At 45.0% G+C, this 21,066-nt stretch overlaps 1 protein-coding gene across 3 annotated transcripts in view; it reads right to left on the minus strand.

The window, feature by feature from the left end:
- The window catches only part of MED27 (mediator complex subunit 27), a 63,986-nt gene extending 47,846 nt beyond the window's left edge, over positions 1 to 16,140 (minus strand). Inside the window, exons 1-2 of one of the 3 annotated variants that reach the window (XR_005554243.1) lie at positions 15,760 to 16,134; positions 14,026 to 14,170 (exon numbers count right to left, since the gene is read on the minus strand). Coding sequence is in view for 2 of the 3 variants with exons in the window: in XM_039322943.1 (XP_039178877.1) it covers positions 14,026 to 14,170; positions 15,760 to 15,965 (351 nt within the window). In the remaining variant the exon portion in view is untranslated. Of the gene's footprint in view, positions 1 to 14,025; positions 14,171 to 15,759 lie in introns of all 3 variants that reach the window. The other 2 variants (XM_039322943.1, XM_039322944.1) reach the window with 2 other exon arrangements.
- Positions 16,141 to 21,066: the final 4,926 nt, after the last annotated feature.

Raw genomic sequence — 21,066 nt, forward strand, 5'->3', positions numbered from 1 at the left:
GAAGAAGAAGAAGAAGAAGAAGAAGAAGAAGAAGAAGAAGAAGAAGAAGAAGAATGGAAGAGAAGAAATGAGGAGGAGGAATCTAGAATTCTGTTTTCTTATATCTAGGATTTTGAACATGGAATGAATCCAGTTTATTGTGCTTTATTCAACAAGCCCACGATAAGTACATTTGGAATTAGCTCACCGTGCCAACCTACCTACAGAAAACATATTTAAATCAGTCGTGTAAAGATAATGCTGTAATTTTAATAATGGGCAATGGGGGGGGAGAAGACGCACCCTTAAAAAAAACAAAAACCTTTCTGCTTCAAATTACAGCCATTTTTCAGAAAGCCCCCCTGTCCGAACCTATCCGGTGCTGTTAGAATTTTTAATATCCTCTTCAATTTCAATTTGAGACTTTCCCACAAGATGACTCAGCCTCCTATGTCCTAAACTGCGAGATGCTTTCTTGGATCGCTCGGCTATATTATTAATAATAAAAGACTACAGATCTCAGGGACAGCAGCAATGTAACACTAACAGATACAAGGCAACCTGAATGGAAATGAAATTGTATATGTATATATTATCAGAGCCTTTAATAGGCCGGGGGAAAGGGGAGGGAAGGTCTTAGCTGGAAAGGCCAATTTAAATCTCATTTTAGGCCCCGCAGGCACCCAACCCTGTCATTCCTAAAATAAAAGTTTGGGGAAAAAAAATAAAACATGCATTCCACACTCAAGGTCGCAGAGGATCCGGAGACTTGCGATGGCGATGGCCATTCAGCGCTTCCAACTTTTCAACAAGCCGCGTCGACGGAGGAAGCGGGGGCTTGCTTAACGACCACGTGATTCTCTTAAGGACTGCAGATTCGCTTAACAATCGTGGCCAAAAGGGGGTAAAACTGGCCTGGCTCACTTCGCCACCCCTTTGCTTACTGGAACCAGAAGGGCGACTGTGTTTGTAAATCGAGGACTATCTGCATGCAGATAATAGGATGACAGAACATCAGAGTTGGAAGGGACCTTGGAGGTCCTCTAGTCCAACCCCTTGCTCCAGCAGGAGACCCTCTACCATTTCAGACTAGTGGCTGTCTAATCTCTTCAGTGATGGAGCACCCGCTACGTCTGGTGGCAAGTTGTTCCGCTGATTGATTGTTCTCACTGTCAGGAAGTTTCTCCTTAGTTCTAGCTTGCTTCTCTCCTTGATTAGTTTCCATCCGTTGCTTCTTGGAAGGGACCTTGGAGATCATCTAGTCCAACCCCCTGCTCAGGCGGAAAACCCTACACCATTTCAGACAAATGGCTGTCCAGTCTCTTCTTAAAAATTTCCAGTGTTGCAGCATTCACCGCTTCTGGAGGCAGGTAGTTCCACCGGTTCATTATTCTAACTGTCAGGAAGTTTCTCCTTAGTTCCAGGTTGCTTCTCTCCTTGATTAGTTTCCATCCGTTGCTTTTTGTCCTGCCCTTCAGGTGCTTTGGAGAATAGCTTGACTCCCTCTTCTTTGGGGCAGCCCCTCAAATATTGGCAAACTGCTATCATGTCCCCCCCCCTCGTCCTTCTTTGCAGTAAACTAGACATACCCAATTCCTGCAGCCGTTCTTTGCATGTTTTAGCCTCCAGTCCCCTAATCATCTTTGTGGCTCTTCTCTGCACTCTTTCTGGAAATTGTTTGGTAATATGGTGACCAAAATCTCTTGGACCACAACTCCAAAAAGGCCGGGATGGGTTTTTTTCCCTCCTTCTCTGCTCTCCACCCAGTATTACATAACTAGTAAATTTTAAGTCATGGAGAGGGAGAAAGGAGAGCTGCCTCAGCATGTCAGGCTGAGATCCTGAGCAAGCAGGGATGGTTTGCATCCTGCTCCGTGGTTCATTATTCATGAACTTGGAGGAAATGAACACTTGTCTTTGCTGCAGGTACCTGCGGTGACTACTACGCGGAGGAAGGAAAATCAATTAGTGCGACGGGCCTGGCCGCTGCGTTCGGCACGCACCCTAAAGGACAGGCGCCCCAGAAATCAGTTAATAGTCATTTTTTTCCCACCATGATGCCAGGCGCTAACGAAATGCATCCCACGTTCGTACGGTAACTAGCCAGGTTTCTATGTGAATCCTGGCTGGGATCCAACTGACCGTGAGTGGCTGAATGCTCATTTGGTTCCGTCACAGATGCACAAGTGAGGCATGACACAACACGGTCGTGCACAACGCAACGGGTCAAATTAGGGAGGCTTGTTTTGGTTTTTTCCCTCCCCTTTTTAATGGCTCTCTCGTCAAATATTACGAAACTCAATCTGTAGATACGGGCGGTCCTCGCCTTATGGCCCACCACGGGCCCCCAAATTTCCATTGTCAAGGGAAGCCTCTCTCTCCATTTCCTTCCTCCCTTCCTTCTTTTCCCTCTCTCCCTTCCTCCCGCTACCTCCCTCTCCCTTTTTCCTTCCACCCTTCCTTCTTTACCCCCGCTCCCTTCCTCCCTCCCTCCCTCTCCCTTCCTCCCTCCCTCCCTCCCTCCTTTCCTTCCAGGGACACTGCCACCGTCATAAATATGAGTCCATTGCCAAGCGTCCAAAGATCAGAGCTAAGGCTGACACCGAAAATGTACTAGCCATTGTAAGTTTCACAGGTTTTTTTTTACAATGTGCTATTTACTCATGCCCAGAGTCACTCAGTTGGAAGGGCTGAAGCCATAATGATCCAAAAGATATAAATAAAGATAAAATCCTAATTCAGACCTGATCTTCCTGGCACGTTATTATTATTTCAAATACATTTATTTCAGGTTTGGCGAAAGAAAAAAAAAGAAATTCAAATAAAAAGCTTAGGCTTACACAGAGGATAGGACGGTGGGGTGCTATCAGAATGAGAACACCTTCATATATGCCTTCCTAATTCTCAGCCATAAATCTATTTATCTAAATTTCTAATGCCTGCTTGGAAATGCAGAACGGGAGACTGTTTAATCACCACAGCTGGTGTGAAGGCTTCCAACCGGTGACAAATGTGGAATAAATGTTAAACGTATGCGGATATCGTCTCCTTTTAAAAAATATATTTTTTATTCCTCGCTTGGAATTATACGCTCTTTGACCTCTTTGGAATTCGCAGAAAAATCCCAATAGGTAGCTATTCCCATTAGTTCTCAGGAGGATCGACCCTGCTTTTTTGGGGGAATTCAGCCCAAAAGGAAAGGAGACCCTATGGTGATCCACCAACCTAACCTGGACATTTTCACCAATTTGCAAGGCGGGCGTCTTTTGTTCCTCAACGCAAAGTCAACTAAGGGGTTACCCAACTTTGTGCACCAAAAGACTCAGTCCTAGAGTTTTATATGTAGATAGATAGATAGATAGATAGATAGATAGATAGATAGATAGATAGACAGACAGATAGATAATGGATGGATGGATGGATGGATGGGATGACAGAGAGAGAGATGATAGATTGATAGATAGATCAGAGATGAGAATGACAGAGAAAAAGATGAGTGAGAGAAAAAGAGAGACATGAGATAGATAGATAGATAGATAGATAGATAGATAGATAGATAGATAGATAGATAGATAGATGCAATCATTTGTATCCTGCTGATGGTTTTAGGAGAATGAAATCTCCAGGATAATGCAGAGTATAAAACTGAGGGACAGAAGTCCACCTTACCATCTTAGCCACAGAATATGTTTCTCCTTGAATTTCACATCCAATTCATGAGAATTTTTCCATCCCTTCCCGAACGCAGGACGAGGAAGGAATGGAAAACAAGATTGGGAAGCCATCAAATTAATTAGAAATAAGAAGCTTGCGAAAAACATTTCTCTTACTTTGGGGCTTTGGCTTTGGATGGTGCTCAGCATGAGCGGAATTAAAATAGATTCCGTCAAAGTAATTATAAGCCAGAGCGGTTCCATGGGCCTCGGCCCGGCCATGACAGGTACCGTTGCTCCTTCTCAAGAACGCAAATGATTAAGGAAGATTAAATACCTCCTCGGCTTAAATACTCTGGATAATGAGCTCCTATCCTTCAGAAAGAAAAAGGGTGTTTCATGTTGGCAGCTGATGGAGCCTGCTTTGAATTCTTTTAATTCCTAACAGCACCATCTGTTGTTCGGATTACCAGGTTCCCGAGCGAAAGTTGAGATCCAACTTGGGGGGGAACGGAGAATTGGAAGGAATGTAAACCTCAACCAAGCTGACAACACGGAGGGTGCTGAACAGGCTTCTTTTCGACCGTTTTTAAAAAGAAAGCTGGCTTGATATTAAAGCCATCTTCTAAAATGTGAATAATGAGAATATAATGGAAGGGGGTCTTCAACTGAACACAGAATGACAGAGTTGGTAGGGACCTTGGAGGTCTTCTAGTCCAACCCCCTGCTCAAGCAGGAGACCCTAGACCATCTCAGGCAAATGGCCGTTCAGTCTCTTCTTAAAAACCTCCAAGTGATGGAGCACCCACAACTTCTGGAGGCAAGGAGTTCCCCTGGTTAACTGTCCTCACTCTTAATTCCAGGTTGCTTCTCTCCTTGATGAGTTTCCATCCATTGCTTCTAGTCCTGCCTTCTGGTGCTTTGGAGAATAGCTGGACTCCCTCTTGTTTGGGGCAGCCCCTGAGAGGCTGGAAGACTGTTATCAGGGAATAGGGGAGGCATTTTAGCTTAAAAAAAAAAAAAACTAAAAAATTCATTTCCAGCAAGAGAAAGAGCTGGAACGTAACTCGGCTATCGACGGAACCAAAGTGAATTTTAAGGAGAAACAATTTCGCAAAACCGATTGCCATATATTTCGTGCGAGACGAAGCTGATCGAATCAAGCAGCTCTCTGCTCATGTCACCCTTTCCGTAAAAAATCTAACTCTTTTATGGAGAAACATAAGGGAATTGGGCGACTGAAAAATAAGCTGTCAAGTGCCAGGTATGTTTTAAGCGTTAAAAAAGAAAAAGAAAACACCACTTTACGGTATTTGGCATTTTTATTGTTAACGGTCAGCCTTAAAAGAGGAAATCAAAGAAGCCTATCAACACTCTACAGCCTAGGAAAAATTATAGTCCTGCTTTAGAAAGGAAATTGATTTTAGCCCGTTTGGTCCAGGGGCGAAGGTGCTGACCCAGAAACCAGATGATGGGGGAGTTCTAGTCCTGCCTTGGGCAGGAGAGCTGGGTGACCGTTTTACGACCTTCCTTGCCTTGGTCGGTAAGTGAATCACTGCGGCGTTTAAGTTACTTAACATGGTCGTTAAGGTCGCAAAAGGGGATCCCATGACCCCACAACCATCATAAATACGAATCGGTTGCCAAGCATCCGAATTTTGATCACGTGACCTACAAACGGTTGCAAGGGTGAAAAACGACACCAAGTCATTTCTTCCACTGCCGTTGTAACTTTGAACGGTCACTAAATTGAACGGTTAAAGTCGAGGACTACCTGAAATGGGGAGGGAGAGATTGGGTAGAGATAAATTTTGGAGAAAAAAAAGAGAAATATTTCCACCCTTTTTTTTTTTTTGGCCCAAACTCTGCCTTTCCCTAGAAGATTCTTGGTAAGGTGCTTCTTCTGTGCATCCCCACCAACGCTGCGTTTTACATAATATATATATATATATAGGAAGGGTATCTGAGGCTTAAAGAGAAAAGATTGCTCTCTAAAAGTGAGAGAAATCTTAAAGCTCCCCTTATTGATTCTTTAATGCCCCGGCTTGCAATCTCAGCAAGAATGAGATCAAAGCTGAGTAGTAGCATATAGAGTTAGACTCAATCCCGCCTGATCACAGGTTTGCTTTCTGCTTCAAGGCTTTGACAGCTAAAAAGGGTAGATGTGCAAGTAGTCCCCCTGACGAGCACAACAGAACGCAAAGTTGCCTTAGCAAAGCGAGACAGCAGTTAAAGTGAGTTTTGCCCCATTTTACGTCCTGTCTTAGTCGTTCAGTAAATCACTGTCAGGTTAATGACACAGTTGTTCAGTGAACTTGCCTTCCCCCTTGTCACTCCGATCTGCTGACATGGACCCCGAATGTCCCCCTTTGAAGTTGGCAAAACTTTGCAAAATATATAAGCGATGTTCTGGTTCCGACAGATGAAACTCTTCAAAAGAACTTCGAGGCATTGTTTACCTTAAAGGATCTTTTATTTGAGTAGCATAATATCGGCACTGCATAATTGAAGGCCAAAACTGAATTCCCCTCCCCTGGGCACCTAGTATCAAAGCACAATTCCCTCTTCCAATTAACAGTCATAAATCACATTCCCCAATTAGCTTGAAGGTGGGCTTCCTCTCCAGTTCTCCAGCCCAGCCAATTCCTGATCAGCTCTGGTTACAATAACCTTGATTCTCACCCTAAGTTTAGTGTTGTTATGTCTAGCTGGACTCTCGTTCACATCCCTCCCCCCTCCCAGCATTATCTAACTCTAAAAGTGAAAGGGAAAAAGATGGCTACATTTCTATCTGTTGTCAATGCAAAAACATCCAATGTTAGCAGCGCTGACAGGCGACTTCCGTTAACATCACCAAGTGCCGATTCCCACTTTTCTCCAACTTTTAAGAATACCTGAACAGCAAGTTGCAGCTTGGTGCAACTGAGATGGAAGAGCGCAGGCTAATTTTAGAACATTTATTTAAAAAAAAAAAAATTCCTCAAAGCCCAAACTTTCAAGCCATGAATAATGTATTTTTAGAAGAAGGAAGGGGCTGTTTGGAAAAGAAAAGCAGTAGAAAAGAAAAAGAAAAGGATAATTGAAATAGTCGAACACATGGCGATTCAATCGCCTAATGCTTACACTGGCAGGAAAAAAGGAAAGACTTGGAAAAAGGGAACAGACGAGGGTTTAGCAAACTCAGAAGGCCCAGAATGTATTCTCCTTCTACCTAAAAATGCAGATGTTTCTCTCTCCCAACACATACCCCTCCCCCCCAAAAAAGATCAATCCCAAATCATCACAACTCTGAAAACGGGCCGATCTGGCGGAGATGACATCTGTCTATCGTTCAAACGTCGTTTCATCCGCAGGTCTTAAAAGTTGCCGAGTTTGGGGGGAAAAAATACCTCCAGCCCCCCCCCCCACATGTCTTCCACAACTGGGCAACATCCTTGCAAATTCTCACATCTTCCTGCAAAGCTGCAAGCTGGCCAATTTGTGACTTTATTTTATTTTATTTTATTTGCATTCTGACACCCTGGACCGTGTGATTTATCGCAACAAAAAGTGCAGTGTTTAAGACGCAAAGGTTGCTAACCTACAGAAGCAACGACGCCCTGCAGGTCACACACACACCCCTCTACCCTCGGTGGAAAAAGCCAATTGCTGAAATCTGGAGGGCGGCCTGGAGAAAGCAGCTCAAATTAAGCCAAAGCAAGCTGGGCAGAAGCCAAAAAAATACGGTGGAGGCACACCAGGCCAAAATGGCCACCCCGGCAGGCTTTTGTTCGGGCTTTAGCAAAGATGATTCTTCGCAAAAGCAGTCCACTCGTCTCGCCAGTTGCAGTTGAGAACAATGGCCTCCAATAAACCCAATTTCGGTGGAAAACGGTATGGCGCCATTAATGGCCAAACTGGCCCAGAGGGGAAGCAGAGGGTTTTCTATACGGTGTGATTGTCATTAAACTCCAAGCTTTGTGCCTAAGTAGCTTGACCCGCTTGGTGAATGCCATCAGATCCTTGCGTGAGTTTTTTTTTTTTTTAAACTATCAAACGACCCTAGCCGTTTGCTCCCTTTCATAAAAGCGTCCACCCACCTGTTTTGCGCTGGCTTTGCGCTCCAATTAAGGAAATGTTTGTGGCAACGGTGAATAAAAGCCACACTCCTGGTCCCCAAAGAGAAGAAGATGAATTGCAAACATGGTAGGTTCTCTCTGCCTGGGAATCCTGTTGTGATAATGACCCTCTCAGGAAGCGAAACCCCGCAAAGGTTCACAACTTACAATACCCTGTCATCTTTCTGGCATTCCCTCCATCTGGAGATTTGTAAATGTTTTCTTTTTTTTTTTTGGCAAAGGATTGCCCAAAATGAAGTGCGAGCGACACAAAGCAGGAGAATGAAGAGACTTGTGAGTGACATTGGCAAAGGTGTCAAAATAAGAGAATTGAGTTAGAATGGACTGAAGTTCTTTGCAGGTCACTCGAGAATCTTTAACCTGGTGCTTCTCAGCCTTGGGAAACTTTAAAACGGGTGGACTTCAATTCCCAGAATCCCCCAATCAACCACACTGGCTGGGGAATTCTGGGAGTTGAAATCCACCCATCTAAAAGTTGCTAAGATGGAGAAACACTGCTCTAATATATTGGTGTATTTGATTTTTGACCCCTATGACATTCATACAGACTGTCCCCCACTTGGCAACCTCTAGTGTTGGGACTACAACTCCCATAATCCAACGTCAGCCTGGTCAGGAGCTTCTCCCTAAAGAAATCACAGATAAATCTCCCACGCTTGGTGAAAGCACACCTGCTGCAAGAAGAAACTAAACGGGAAGGTAGAGATGGCTACTGCTTATTCGAAAGTCTCAAACAAACACAATTAATCAACATGTAATGTAAATATTTGCATATAAATACACTGCTGTTGCAATAATGCTCCCTTTCACTGCTTATGTTGTGGTTTTAAGCCGCCATATGCCAACGTGCGTGAACGTTCAAAGGAAGAGGATTGAGTCTCTACCAAAACCACGCAAACCTTTTCAAGGCAACAGGGAAAGCGGAACTTTGAAATTCCCCCCAAAAAAGCAGAAACAAACTTCAAAACACGTTCTGAATTCATCAGTTGCCAGCACTGTGTTACATAACTTGAGTTTTCGTGAAAAGGTGGGCTGGATCCTCATCATTTTTTTAAAAAAAAAACAACAATTCCTATGTAGAAATTTCTCCAATAAAATCCAGTTATTGTTTAAGAGAGACGTGCACTTTGGGACAAAACCCACTTAGTGACTGTCTCGCTTAGCAATGCAAATTTGGGGAAATTTAACAACCTGCCTCCAGAAGCTGTGAATGCTCCAACACCAGAAGTTTTTAAGAAGAGACTGGACAGCCATTTGTCCGAAATGGTATACGTTTTCCTGCCTGAGCGGGGGATTGGACTGATGACCTCCACGGTCCCTTCAAACAACTTCTTCTTCTTCTTCTTCTTCTTCTTCTTCTTCTTCTTCTTCTTCTTCTTCTTCTTCCTCTTCTTCTTCTTCTTCTTCTTCTTCTTCTTCTTCTTCTTCTTCTTCTTCTTCCTCCTCCTCCTCCTCCTCCTCCTCCTCCTCCTATTGTTGTTGTTGTTGTTATTTTGTGCTGCCACGAAGAGGATCCCCTCAAGGACATAAGCAAGGGGTGATTTTTCAGCCAAGAGACCTCACCCTTGGCATCTCCAGGAAAGCCCGAAGAAGCCTCCTTCGCCGACGATCCTCCCGAAAGCCGACATAAAGCCCCTTTCCCTTCCTTGGTGCAAAGTCACCCGGGAATTGAAAAAAAAAAAAAAAAAAATCCTGCTGACTGGGAACCGAGAGAAGCCGTTCGGTCAATTCTTTCACTCATTTAGCAGCTGAGGAGCAGGACAACTCGTTCCGTCTGCCAGTCACAACCAATTTGAAGCCGGCGGGGTGATGGATCCATTTCGGAAAGTGGCAGAGACCACAAGGCTCCCGGGGAGAGGGGGGCGCCCTGCGAAGCTCCCTCTTACCTATTCATATCCTATTAGCTGGCTTTCGCCCTGATCTGCAAGAACCGACGAGGGTGTTGTTACTATGGCCTTCGCAAAAAAAAAAAAAAATCCACGGGAACGTCTTAACCAACATGAATAGAATAGAATAGAGTATGGTAGGGTAGGGTAGGGTAGGGTAGGGTAGGGTAGGGTAGGGTAGAATAGAATAGAATAGAATAGAATAGAATAGAATAGAATAGAATAGAATAGAATCAGACCATACAGTACAATACAATACAATACCATACAGGATATAAGAGAACAGAATAGAAATAGAAATACAACAGAACAGAATACAGCTGGAAGGGACCTTGGAGGTCCTCTAGTCCAGCCCCCATTCAGGTCTCAATTATGATCATTAAGTCGAGGATGCCTGTACCCATCCCCAAACATACTTAGGAGGACAACACTTTGAGGCAACACCCAACTTAATCAACTCAAGCTATAAACCACCATCCAGACATTCTTAAAAACGAAGTGGGAAATCCTGGGTTTTAATAACAAGGAAGTCAATTGGGGTGGATTTCCTAACCACAGACTGTTTGAGAATGGAAAAGTCTCAGGAGATGAGGCGTCTTCTCCATTCAAGGGGGGGAGGGAGTGTGTGAGCATAAACAGAATTTTCAAAAAAAAAAAAAAATTCAACCTTTAGAGTCTCGGAATCTGTTGTTATGAGTCTACCAAGCCTTTCAGAGAAACCCAAATAACAGGATATGTTGCTTCGGGGAAAATATAAATCTAAGGCGCCTTGGCAGGTTTAAAATCCATGCGTTACCCACAATGCTAATTTATGGCTTAAATTATAAGTTGGAGAGATCCTCACTTCTCTCGGCCTGGCATTTGGAAACAGCTCTCTTCTGAATTCAGAAAGAATCCGCATCCCTTTACATCTTAAAATTCTTGGGGGAGGGGAAAAAAAAGAAACTTTAGCTGGCTTCAAGTAATTTCTCCTTAGTTCCAGGTTGCTTTTCTCTTTGGTTAGTTTCCATCTGTTGCTTCTTATCTTGCCTTCAGATGCTCTGGAGAATAGCTTGACTCCTTCTTCTTTGGAGCAGCCCCTGAGATTCTGGAAGACTGCTATCCTATCCCCCCTCGTCCTTCTCTTCATTAAACTAGACATACCCAATTCCAGCAACTGTTCCTTATGTGTTTTAGCCTCCAGCCCCCTGATCATCTTTGTTGCTCTTCTCTGTACTCTTTCTAGAGTCTCAACATGTTTTTTACATCGTGGGGACCAAAACTGGATGCAGTATTCCAAGTGTGACCTTACCAAGGCATTGTAAAGTGGTGTTGACACTTGTTTGACCTCGATTCGTAATTTGCATTTTGTCAAAAACCCAAAGAAGCAAACTCTTTCACAAAACACAGCTCTGTGACCTTGGAAGCCACATCTCTCTGCTTTTATCACCTACTTACTACAGGAAGCCTTTATAAGCAGAACAACACCGACAAATGACTGTCCCCTAAACTCTAGTGAAGATGTTGCCTAGCCTGGAAACATTAACGTTCGGAAACCAAGCCATGAGCTCGGAGACCTAGCTTCCACCCTCATCCTACAGCTGAGCTACTTGATATTCGCCACAATTGCTGAAGAACAGTGACTCTGCCAGTTCCCTCTGTACCAACGTCGCCAGATCTTGAAGATCCACAGGGGACAGAATTATTGAATACACGGGAGCAATGACGTTGACTGCAATTAACCAGCTTCATCTTAATTAAATGGAAACGACCTCCAACATCGTTCTGTCCTTTGCTGCCCACTTAAGGATGGGTCCCAACATGCACCTGGCCTGAGAAAAAGACTCTACGTCTGCTTTAGGATATTCCAAGCCCCAGGGTAGGAAGAGAAAGAAGACTATGGCTGAAATTAACTAGCTTTCCTTGGGAAAAAAAATAAAATAATAATCTAGAAATGAAGCCCAGCGATATAATGCGTGTTCCCATATGCTCCAGGAAGCAATTAGCTCACTGTACCTTTATTATGCTAAAACAATTGGCACAACGCAATTGCTGCAAAGCGGGTGGTTTTCCTCCCCTCTTTTGATTGAATGCGTTTGCTCCTTGCATGCCATGTGGCTTGGTCTGCTGGCAAACAGGTCCAAATAAGGACAGGCAACCTGGCCAATGTACGAAGCGGACGGATTGCAAACAACACATGGATGTTGAAACCGGGCGGGTACACGGGGCTGTGCGGTGCTCTGGAGGAAACTGTGGGAAAGAGATTCGGGGAGAGAGTGTGGTAGCGGCCTGCAACTCTTTAAAGCAGCTGCGTCTTAGAAAGACCCGGCTGCTTTATAGGGTGGCAGGAAAATCTAAGCCTCTGCTTCCATGCAGTTCAAAATCATCCTTGGGAACTGAATCCAAAGCTTAGCAGAGCTCCATCGGCTGTTTCAATAGCCTTCAATGGTTCCAGATCATTGTTTGATTCCCCCAAACCAGCTTCTGTCCTTCTTCCCATTTTTCACCATCCTTGGCCATCTTTCTTTCTTTCTTTCTTTCTTTCTTTCTTTCTTTCTTTCTTTCTTTCTTTCTTTCTTTCTTTCTTTCTTTCTTTCTTTCTTTTTCTTTCTTAGATCTGTAGAGAGTTATCCCCTTCCCCACGCCCCCCCCCTCGGCCCCAATCTGTGTGTTTAAAAATACAATTGTTAACGGAAGATCAGCCCGGTCTGTAGGTGCCCAAATTGCCTTGCCTCAGCTCATCAAAAATACAAGAAGCCGGCCACGAAGGATTAGAAAATTAAAAATTAAATACAGGAAGCACTTCCCCGCTCCATTCTCTCACAGGCCCGCGGACTGGCCAGCCAAATGCGTATCAGAGAGAAAGGCTCCGTTATTCCAGATGCTCTTATTTAAAGCAGCTGCTGAAGCTGAGCTGGCGGAGGCGAAGGAAGAAGCAATGCAACCTCGTGAGCCACACAAAAGTGCTGCATCATGCAACTGCATCATGAACCCAGCCAAAGCCCAAAGCCAGCCAGGAGGCGACGTTCAGAGTTTCAGAGAGGAATGCTCTGCCGGCAAGATCTGGAACCGTGGGAGAGCCTGAACGGAATCCCAAAGTAGGGGCGGATTTAAAATAAAGTAAAAGACACTTCAGCCTCTTGGCCAAGGTTAGGTTTCAAATGGGCCCATCGATGAGGTTAAGTCATCATTTGACTTTGGTTTGCTGGTATACTGACCACCAGAAGGCTGTGTGAACAGGGGAGTCCTTGGTGCTCTCTTGGCTTGGTGGTTTTCTTGCAGACGTTTCATGACCCAACTAGGGAACATCATCACTGCTAGAAAAGAGTGGGGTCTGTTGAGTGGAGGAGGGGGAAGAGGAGGACGATGACTGTGGGGTCCTTGGTGCTCTGTGACCTTGGTGATTTTCTTGCAGACATCTCATGGCCCAACTAAGTAACATCATCAGTGCTAGAAGGGAGTGGGGTCTGTTGAATGGAGGAGGAGGGGGGAGGATGGAGAGGAAGAGGAGGAGGAGGACAACGACTGTGGTGTCCTTGGTGCTCTCTGAGCTTGGTGGTTTTCTTGCAGACATTTCACGACCCAACTAGGCAACATCCTCAGTGCTAGTGAGTGTGGATTCTAGTGTATGACTATACCACCTACAGACACATTGGAGGAAAATACCTAATGACATAGTAATATTCGTGTAAATGGTTTCTGCCTTTCAGATTGAGGAGAAACAAAGGAATGCTTAAAATCACCTTGGCAATTCCAATTAATCACATCCTACTCATACCTAGCAAATCATCTTGTCACGGCCAACATCTGCAGAAAGGGGTGGCTGAGAGGTGTGGGGCGGGTCAGGCGAGGTGGGTGAGGGGATGTAGTGCTGTAGATTGGGGAGAGGGTGCAGGGAGGTGGATGAGGGTTTGGGGAGTGGGTACGGTGTGTGTGTGTGTGTGTGTGTGTGTGTGTGTGTGTGTGTGTAGCATGGGTTGGGTTGGATGAGTGGAAGGGCAAAAGTGGCCTGCACAGCCTGTCCGGAGAGGGGGTGGAGGAGGGCGCACAAGTGGCGCAGACTTACCCCAGCAACTTGCCACATTCCCCACAGCTTCCCCAATGAGTCATTGGAGAAGCCGGCAGGAAAAGTCCACAAAAGGTGATCGCATGATCACAGGGCACATTGCCAAGCGCCCAGATCAGGACCACATGACTGCGGAGGTCACTGAGTTAAGTCAAGGGCCACCTGTACTGTATATATAAATAGCCAAAATGTCATTAAATAAAACCTAGAATACACGTTTCTCAAAGGGCATTTTCCCTTTCCCTTCCCTTCCCTGTAGAAACACCAATGGCAAAATATTCTTTAGTTTGCTGTCAGGAACAATTCACACTGACACCTTACAGATCAAGCCAAGGATTATTTACCTTATTCGACCATTTATAGGCCTGGAGCAGCTGGCTGTAAAGGGGCGTTTTGTCTTGGACAGGATCAAGACTCAAGAGTCCACTGTTGTGGAGGGGATGGTTTTCGGACGGTTTGCCCACGAGGTTACTCAAGCGTTCCAACTCACTAAGAACAAATCATGAGAAAAACCATCGTTAGGAAGCGTCAGCGACTCGCTTAAGCACTGTGGCGAAAATAATAATAATAAAAAATGTAAAATCAGGAGCAATGCACCATCTTAGCTGACAATAAAAATTTGGTTCCCAATTGGGGTTCTAGGGCAAGGGCTACCTGCAAACAGGGTCACCTACCACCTTTCTCAGCGATCCCACCCCGACAAACAAAAACTCAAGTCCACAAATACACACGCACAATGTTGATTGCTTATTTAGCATCCTATGAGCATCACTGAGTGTTTGTATCTTATGAGTTATGATGAAAGCATTTTATGATTATGATCATACTTTATCACTTGTTTGCTTGTATGTGCACTGAGAGCTTGTGCACCGGAGACAAATTCCTGGTATGTGTCCAATCACACTTGGCCAATAAAGAAATTCTATTCTATTTTGCATTCTATTTCATTCTATTCTTTTCTAATTCTATTCCCAATTTCTTTTCTATTTCATTCTATTCTATTTCATTCTCTTCTATTCTGCATTCTATTCTATTCTTATTATCAAGAATCAACTTACTCCTTATGTTATTGCTTTCTTTCCTTTTTCCCTACCTCTAATTTTGTTGTTTTGGCTCCATGCTCTTTCAAAGTACTTCCTATTTTATTTGCTGTGTCTGTATTTGCTACTTTAGTTGCATTTCTATGTTTCGCTTTCTCACTTTGACCTTTTACTTCCTTAACATAACACCAAGTGTTTCATTTTATTGTTATTTCCTCCAGACATTATGTTACTTTTGGTGTGTTCTGTTTGGCTCCTTTCAAATCAAGGAGTTTTTTGGGTCTCTGTTTGCAGTCTGTTCAAATCACCCTATGTACAAATGCAACCAGGAATTACAAGACAGGTAGTCCTTGACTTACAGCCATTCATTTAGTGACAGTTCAGAGATACAACAGTGACTTACAACTGTTTTTCACACTTTTCACCCTTATGACCACTGCAACATCCTCGGGGGTCACGTGATTTGACATTCGGGTGCTGGACAACCGATTCACATGCACGGCGGTCGCAGCGTCCCCGGGGGTGTGTGTCACGCGATCCCCTTTTGCATCCTTCTGACAAGCGAAGTCAGTGGGATTCACTTAACAACCGGGTGACTAATTTAACAACTGCAGGGTTTCACTTAACCACCGTGGCAAGAGAGGCTGCAAAGCGGGGCAAAGCCAACTTTGCCAACCGGGGGTCTGAGGGTGGTTGTAAGCCCAGGGCTACCTGCACTGTGCCTGGATGGGGAGGCTCTACAAGGGGCAGACCAGCCTGCTCTCCCTCCCATACCAAAACGACCAGGCCCTCCGCTGCACTGCAGAATGGAGCTCCCAGCTAGGTCCCCATACCTTGCCAGTAAGAGAAGGGAAGGGAGAGGATGATGGGCCACGTGGTCCCACTCCCAGCGCAGGTAGGAACCAGGCGAGGCAGCCCCCTTCTCTCATTACCCTACTTGGCCACGCCCCTCCAGTCGGGCTAGCCTCGGCGGAGGGAAGAAGGGGCGTGGCCTCCGCCTGTCCGCCTCGCCCCCCCCACCTCCCTTGCTCGCCTCACCCCAAGTCCCGGCTGACGGAATGGAGGCTCTCCTGGAAGCTGGCGAGGAAGCCCTTCTCGCGGCCTTCCACGGCCTCCTTGTGCCGCCGGCCGTCCTTGAGGCAGTCGAAGACCCGCGTCACGCTCGAGCGCAGCGCCTGGATGGCGGCTATGGCCTGCGCGAAGGCCTCCAGGTTCACGCCGGCGCTCAGCACCCCGTCCGCCATCTTGCCCAGGGGGCTCCCTCCAGCCGCGGGGAGCGCCGGGAAGTGTAGTCCGTCCGGCGGAAGCTTTGGCTTGGCGGCTCGCGCGGCGGGAAAGCGGCCGTCGCGCAAAGCAGCCTGGGAGCCCGGCGGAGAGGGGGCTTTCCCGCCGCGGGGCTCGCCGGGAAGTGTAGTGCATTTGGGTTTCCCCTTCATTTAGGAAAAATAAAAGTTGACTCTCTCTCTTGCTGAATTTATTGCTTTATTTTGATTTATTGCTGGGTTTATCACATGGGTTTGGCTGGTTTCAAGGGGCTTTAACTGCTGCCTTCTTAATAAGGACCAATGCTTCAACCAACATTGACCTTGGAAATTAAACAGAATTAAACCCTGCCCAAGCTAGACAATAAATAAACAAAGTGATCCCAGCAGACAATAAGGCTGCTTCTGAGAAAGTTGCATGAACTTAAATTAATGTCTTTAATTATTTGCTGTTAATTCTTTGCTCCTTCTTCCTTCCTTCCTTCCTTCCTTCCTCTAATTTTCATTGTTTTGGCTCAATGCACTTCCTACTTTATTTGTTCTGCCCGAATTGGCCACTTTAGTTGCAGTTCTCTGTTTTGCTGTCTTGCTTGGACTTCTATTTTCTTATCCATAGCATGGATTGTTTCTTTTTCTTGTTATTTCTTCCAGGAATTGTGTTACTTCTGGTGTGCTCAGCTTTGGTTACTTTCAAATAAAGTAATTCCTCCATCTGTATTTTGGTCTCACTCGTAACATTTGTATTTGCCCTTTTTTTTATACTTTTCCAGTTTGTTACTTTAGTTGCTTTTGCTGCCTGTATTTGTGCTTGCCATTTTATTGATTTAGACAACCCGCTCTTTTTTCTTTGGCAGCTCCCCCCCCCAAAAAAGATGCAAACGAATTCAACCGACTTCCAGCAAGCAGGCAAATAAAAACCCTCTTAATCACACCCGTTTTTCAAAACACCCAAAGCAGCTTTTAAAATGGGCGATACAGGATGGATACATCATAACAAGAAAGGGCAGCAGAGTTAAATTATACAGAATTTGTTGGGCAAAGTAAAATGAGGAAGGAATTACACAATGTGTGGTATAGGTAAAGCCCTTACTTTAGTGATCATTCAAAGTTACAATGACACGAGAAAAATTAGGGCTTGTGATAGTTTTGCACATAATCATTGCAGCACCCCCCATGATCACGTGATCAAAATCCAGAGGTTTGGCAACAGGCTGGTATTTATGACAGTTGCAGCGCCCTGGGATCATGTGATCCTCTTTTGGGACCTTCTGCCAACAAAACATAAACTAAAACATACGAAGAACGGCTGCGGGACTTGGATTTGGCTAGTCCAGGGGTAGGCAACCTTGGCTCTTTTATGACTCGTGGATTTCAACTCCCAGAATTCCTGAGCCAGCCATGCTGAGGGAAAAGGGAGAAGTTTCCAAGCTGAGCCAGGCTGGCTCAGGAATTCTGGGAGTTGAAGTCCAGGAGTCATGAAGGGGCCATAGTTCCCCTATGCTGGCTCAGGAATTCTGGAAGTTGAAGTCCATAAGTCATAAAAGAGCCAAGGTTGCCTACCCCTGGGCTAGTCTAAAGAAAAGAAGAAGTAGGGGAGATATGATAGCAGCCTTCCAGTATCTGAGGGGTTGCCACAAAGAAGAGGGGGTCAAATTATTCTCCAAAGCCCCAGAGGGCAGAACGAGAAGCAATGGTTGGAAACTGATCAAAGAGAGAAGCAACCTAGAATTAAGGAGAAACTTCCTGGCAGTGAGGACAATTAACCAGTGGAACAGAAGTTGCCTTCAGAAATCATGGGTGCTCCATCACTGGAGATTCTTAAGAAGAGGCTAGAGTAGACAGTCACTTGTCTGAGATGGTATAGGTTCTTCTGCTTGAGCGGATGGCTGGACTAGAAGAAATCCAAGATCCCTTCCAGTTTCTCTTCTCTTCTCTTCTCTTCTCTTCTCTTCTCTTCTCTTCTCTTCTCTTCTCTTCTCTTCACCCAGCCGGCTTTCATGCCTAAGGCGGGACTAGAATTCACCATCTCCCACTTTCTAGCCTGGTGCCTTAACCACTGGACCAAACTGACTCCATTAATAATTCTACTAATAGTTCAGTAATTCGACTGAAGTAATTCAGCAATTTGATTTCTGACTTCCAAAAGAAGATCTAATTTTCTTGTTCTGGGAAACCCTGGAATCGATGCCAACCCATTCCTGTGTCTTAATAAAGCTACTGCAGCCGTAAACCTGAAAACGTTTAAGTCTTGCGCTGAATGACAACAGATGGAACAAAAGTCCCCGGGAGCATTATGTAGAGCAGATGAGAAGACTTGTTGTGTTATACCTACACAGCATGTTGTCTTGGCTTGCCAAGAAACACAGAGGAGAGCCTAGATAAGTGATTCTCCAGGATAAAAGGTCTGGAAATGCATAAATATTGGGAGACAAAATCAAGGGTCAAAGTACAGAGTACAACTGGCCCTAAATTCACCTTCTGAGCTTATGTGATCCAACATCTTCCTGGTTGTTCTTAGGGACCTTCACCATAGCATCACAACGGGGATGTCTAGCCACCATTTGTAAGTCGAGGACTATCTGTACAGGTGTTCCTTGACTTACGACCACCACGGAGCCCAACATTTATGTTGCTAAGTGAGAAATGTGTCCAAGGAATTTTGCTCCATGTCTACAGTCGATAATGGGATCCCTGCACTTGTTAAGTCACACGGTTGTTAAGTGAATCCAGCTTGACTCGTTGGAAGGTCGCAAACGGGGATCCCGTGACTCTGGGACGCCACGTCCGTCACAAATGTGAGTCAGTTGTCAAGCATCTGAGTGTAAATCCCGTGTCCACGGTGACATCTCAATGGTCATAAGGGCGAAAAAAGGCCGTAAGTCATTTTTTTGGGTGCGATGGTAACTTCGAGCAATCACTCAATGTTGTAACTTTGAGGACTAGCGGTCTCGGTCTCCCTTCCATGTGCTGGCCAGCTTGATCCCTGCTTAGCCTTGTTTATATTTCCCCTCCAATGTCAGCTAAGGTTGCGGCTGTCTTCCCTTCCAAAAAGGCAGATTATATGCAAAGCCCCGTTTAAGGCCTTAACCGGCTTAATCCTCTGTTTTCCGCCGTCTCCGTTCCCAGCAACCCACCGCCTTTCGATGCGTAAGAAAACCGGTCTAAACCGAACGATTCAAAAGCTGTCATGGGTAGAGGGGACCCCGATGGATACAAGTCCGTCTTCGGGGGCAGCTTTGAAATTTCAGGGGTTGTACCCCAACAACTCTGAGCCACGAATCCTCACCATCTGAAGTCACCGCAAACGCTTCGCACCTTATCCTATCAAGATGACACTCTCGTGCGAGAGATGAGCTGGTTTTAAAAATAGCCCAACTTTCCAAGAAGTATTTGTCATACTATTTCCGCAGGCAAAGGCCCGGTCCTCAAATATTTGGGCATTTTTATCGGCAGCCATAATTGGTTTCACGCTCAGACTGCAGTGGGTTATAAAAATGATTTGGTATTTGCCAGAAGAAAAAAACAACAACCCCAAAGCGCAAGAATAAGCAAATTATTCTGGAATTTAGGAGAGACAATCTAGCCCACCATAAGAGTGAAATATTTTATTATTATCCAGGTGGAATAATTGCTTGAAAATAGAGCTGTGAAGACATTTGAAAGAGGGGGAGGGAAGGCAAAAAAACAAAAAAAAAAAAACAAAACAGAACTCACAGATGGTCTGGATATAAATCCCAACTGCAGTCAATCTACTTATCTCCCTCCCAAATGGGGGGGGGGAAGCTTTTCTGCTTTTTTCCCCAAAGGCTCCAAAGCATATGTGCTCTTCGTTCCATCAAGAGGTGGGCTTCGACTCATCTTTTGCCCTTCTGCTGTTTGGGGACCACTCCCATTATATAATCAGCAGCCGTGGATTTTACTTTTCTATATATGTAGATATATAAATATGTATTTACATTTTGCAAAAAAAAGAGAGAGAGGCAAAAAAAAAGGGGGTGGTTTTTTAGAAGCAGTTTCAGAAGCAATTGCCGGGAATGGGTTTTGATTCTCATATCAGGGAGGGGGAAAATGATTTTTTTTTTTATATTTTCAAGAGCACAATAAAGATGCCATATTCAAAAGCAGTCTATCTTAAACATGTGAGAGTGGCAACAAAAAAAAATGGCAGGCTGTAACCCTCTGGCCCAGCCAGTTCAGTCTAGTGGTTAAGAGACTAGAAATTGGGAGATGGTGAGTTCTAGTCCAGTCTTAGGCATGAACGCCAGTTGGGTGACTTTGGGCCAATCACCAGGAGATGGGGAGTTCTAGTCCCACCTTAGGCATGAAAGCTAACTGGGTGACTTTGGGCCAATCACCAGGAGACATGGAGTTCTAGTCCCACCTTAGGCATGAAAGCTAACTGGGTGACTTTGGGCCAATCACCAGGAGATGGGGAGTTCTAGACCCAATTTAGCCATGAAGGCCAGCAGGGTGACTTTGGGCCAGTCCCTCTCTCTCTCAGCCCAACCCACCTCACAGGGCTGTCGTTGTGGGGAAAATAGGAGGGGGAAGGTGAGCTGGATCTGTTCGCTGGCCTGAATCGTTTGCAAAAAACAATAAAGGCGGGACAGCAATAAATAACATAAAACCAAACTTGGCAAAAACTTAATTCGACAATGCAGTGTCATGAAACTGTGTTCCAAAACAAAAAAAAAAGGTGCATTTTTTTTTTTACAAATTTATTCACATTGCTCAGCTAGCCCCGAATAAGCGGAGAACTCTAGAATCAGGCAATCGTTTAGCTCCGATGCCCATATTTTCATCCGCTCAAAGGTTTCAGGGTTACAATTGGTATTCAAGCAGCAAAATATTTTTCAGCGCTGCTTTGTAACCGCTCCAGATTTATTCCCCTTTCTATTGATTGCAAAAAGGGAAGACTGCCAAGAACAGAGTTGAATCCAAAAAAGCAACATATTTGCAAAGAAGGGCAGGTGGGGGGGGGGGTAAAGCAACATCAAAGATAGGACTTTTGGGCATTGATTCTTTTCCAAATTCGCCGAAATGTGAGAAAAAAAAAAACACTAAGGGCAGCTTTAGCTGATGT

The sequence above is a fragment of the Crotalus tigris genome, unplaced genomic scaffold (genome assembly GCF_016545835.1).
Source record: "Crotalus tigris isolate CLP2741 ecotype Arizona unplaced genomic scaffold, ASM1654583v1 scf7180000024153.1733885, whole genome shotgun sequence".
Classification (NCBI taxonomy): Eukaryota; Metazoa; Chordata; class Lepidosauria; order Squamata; family Viperidae; genus Crotalus; species Crotalus tigris.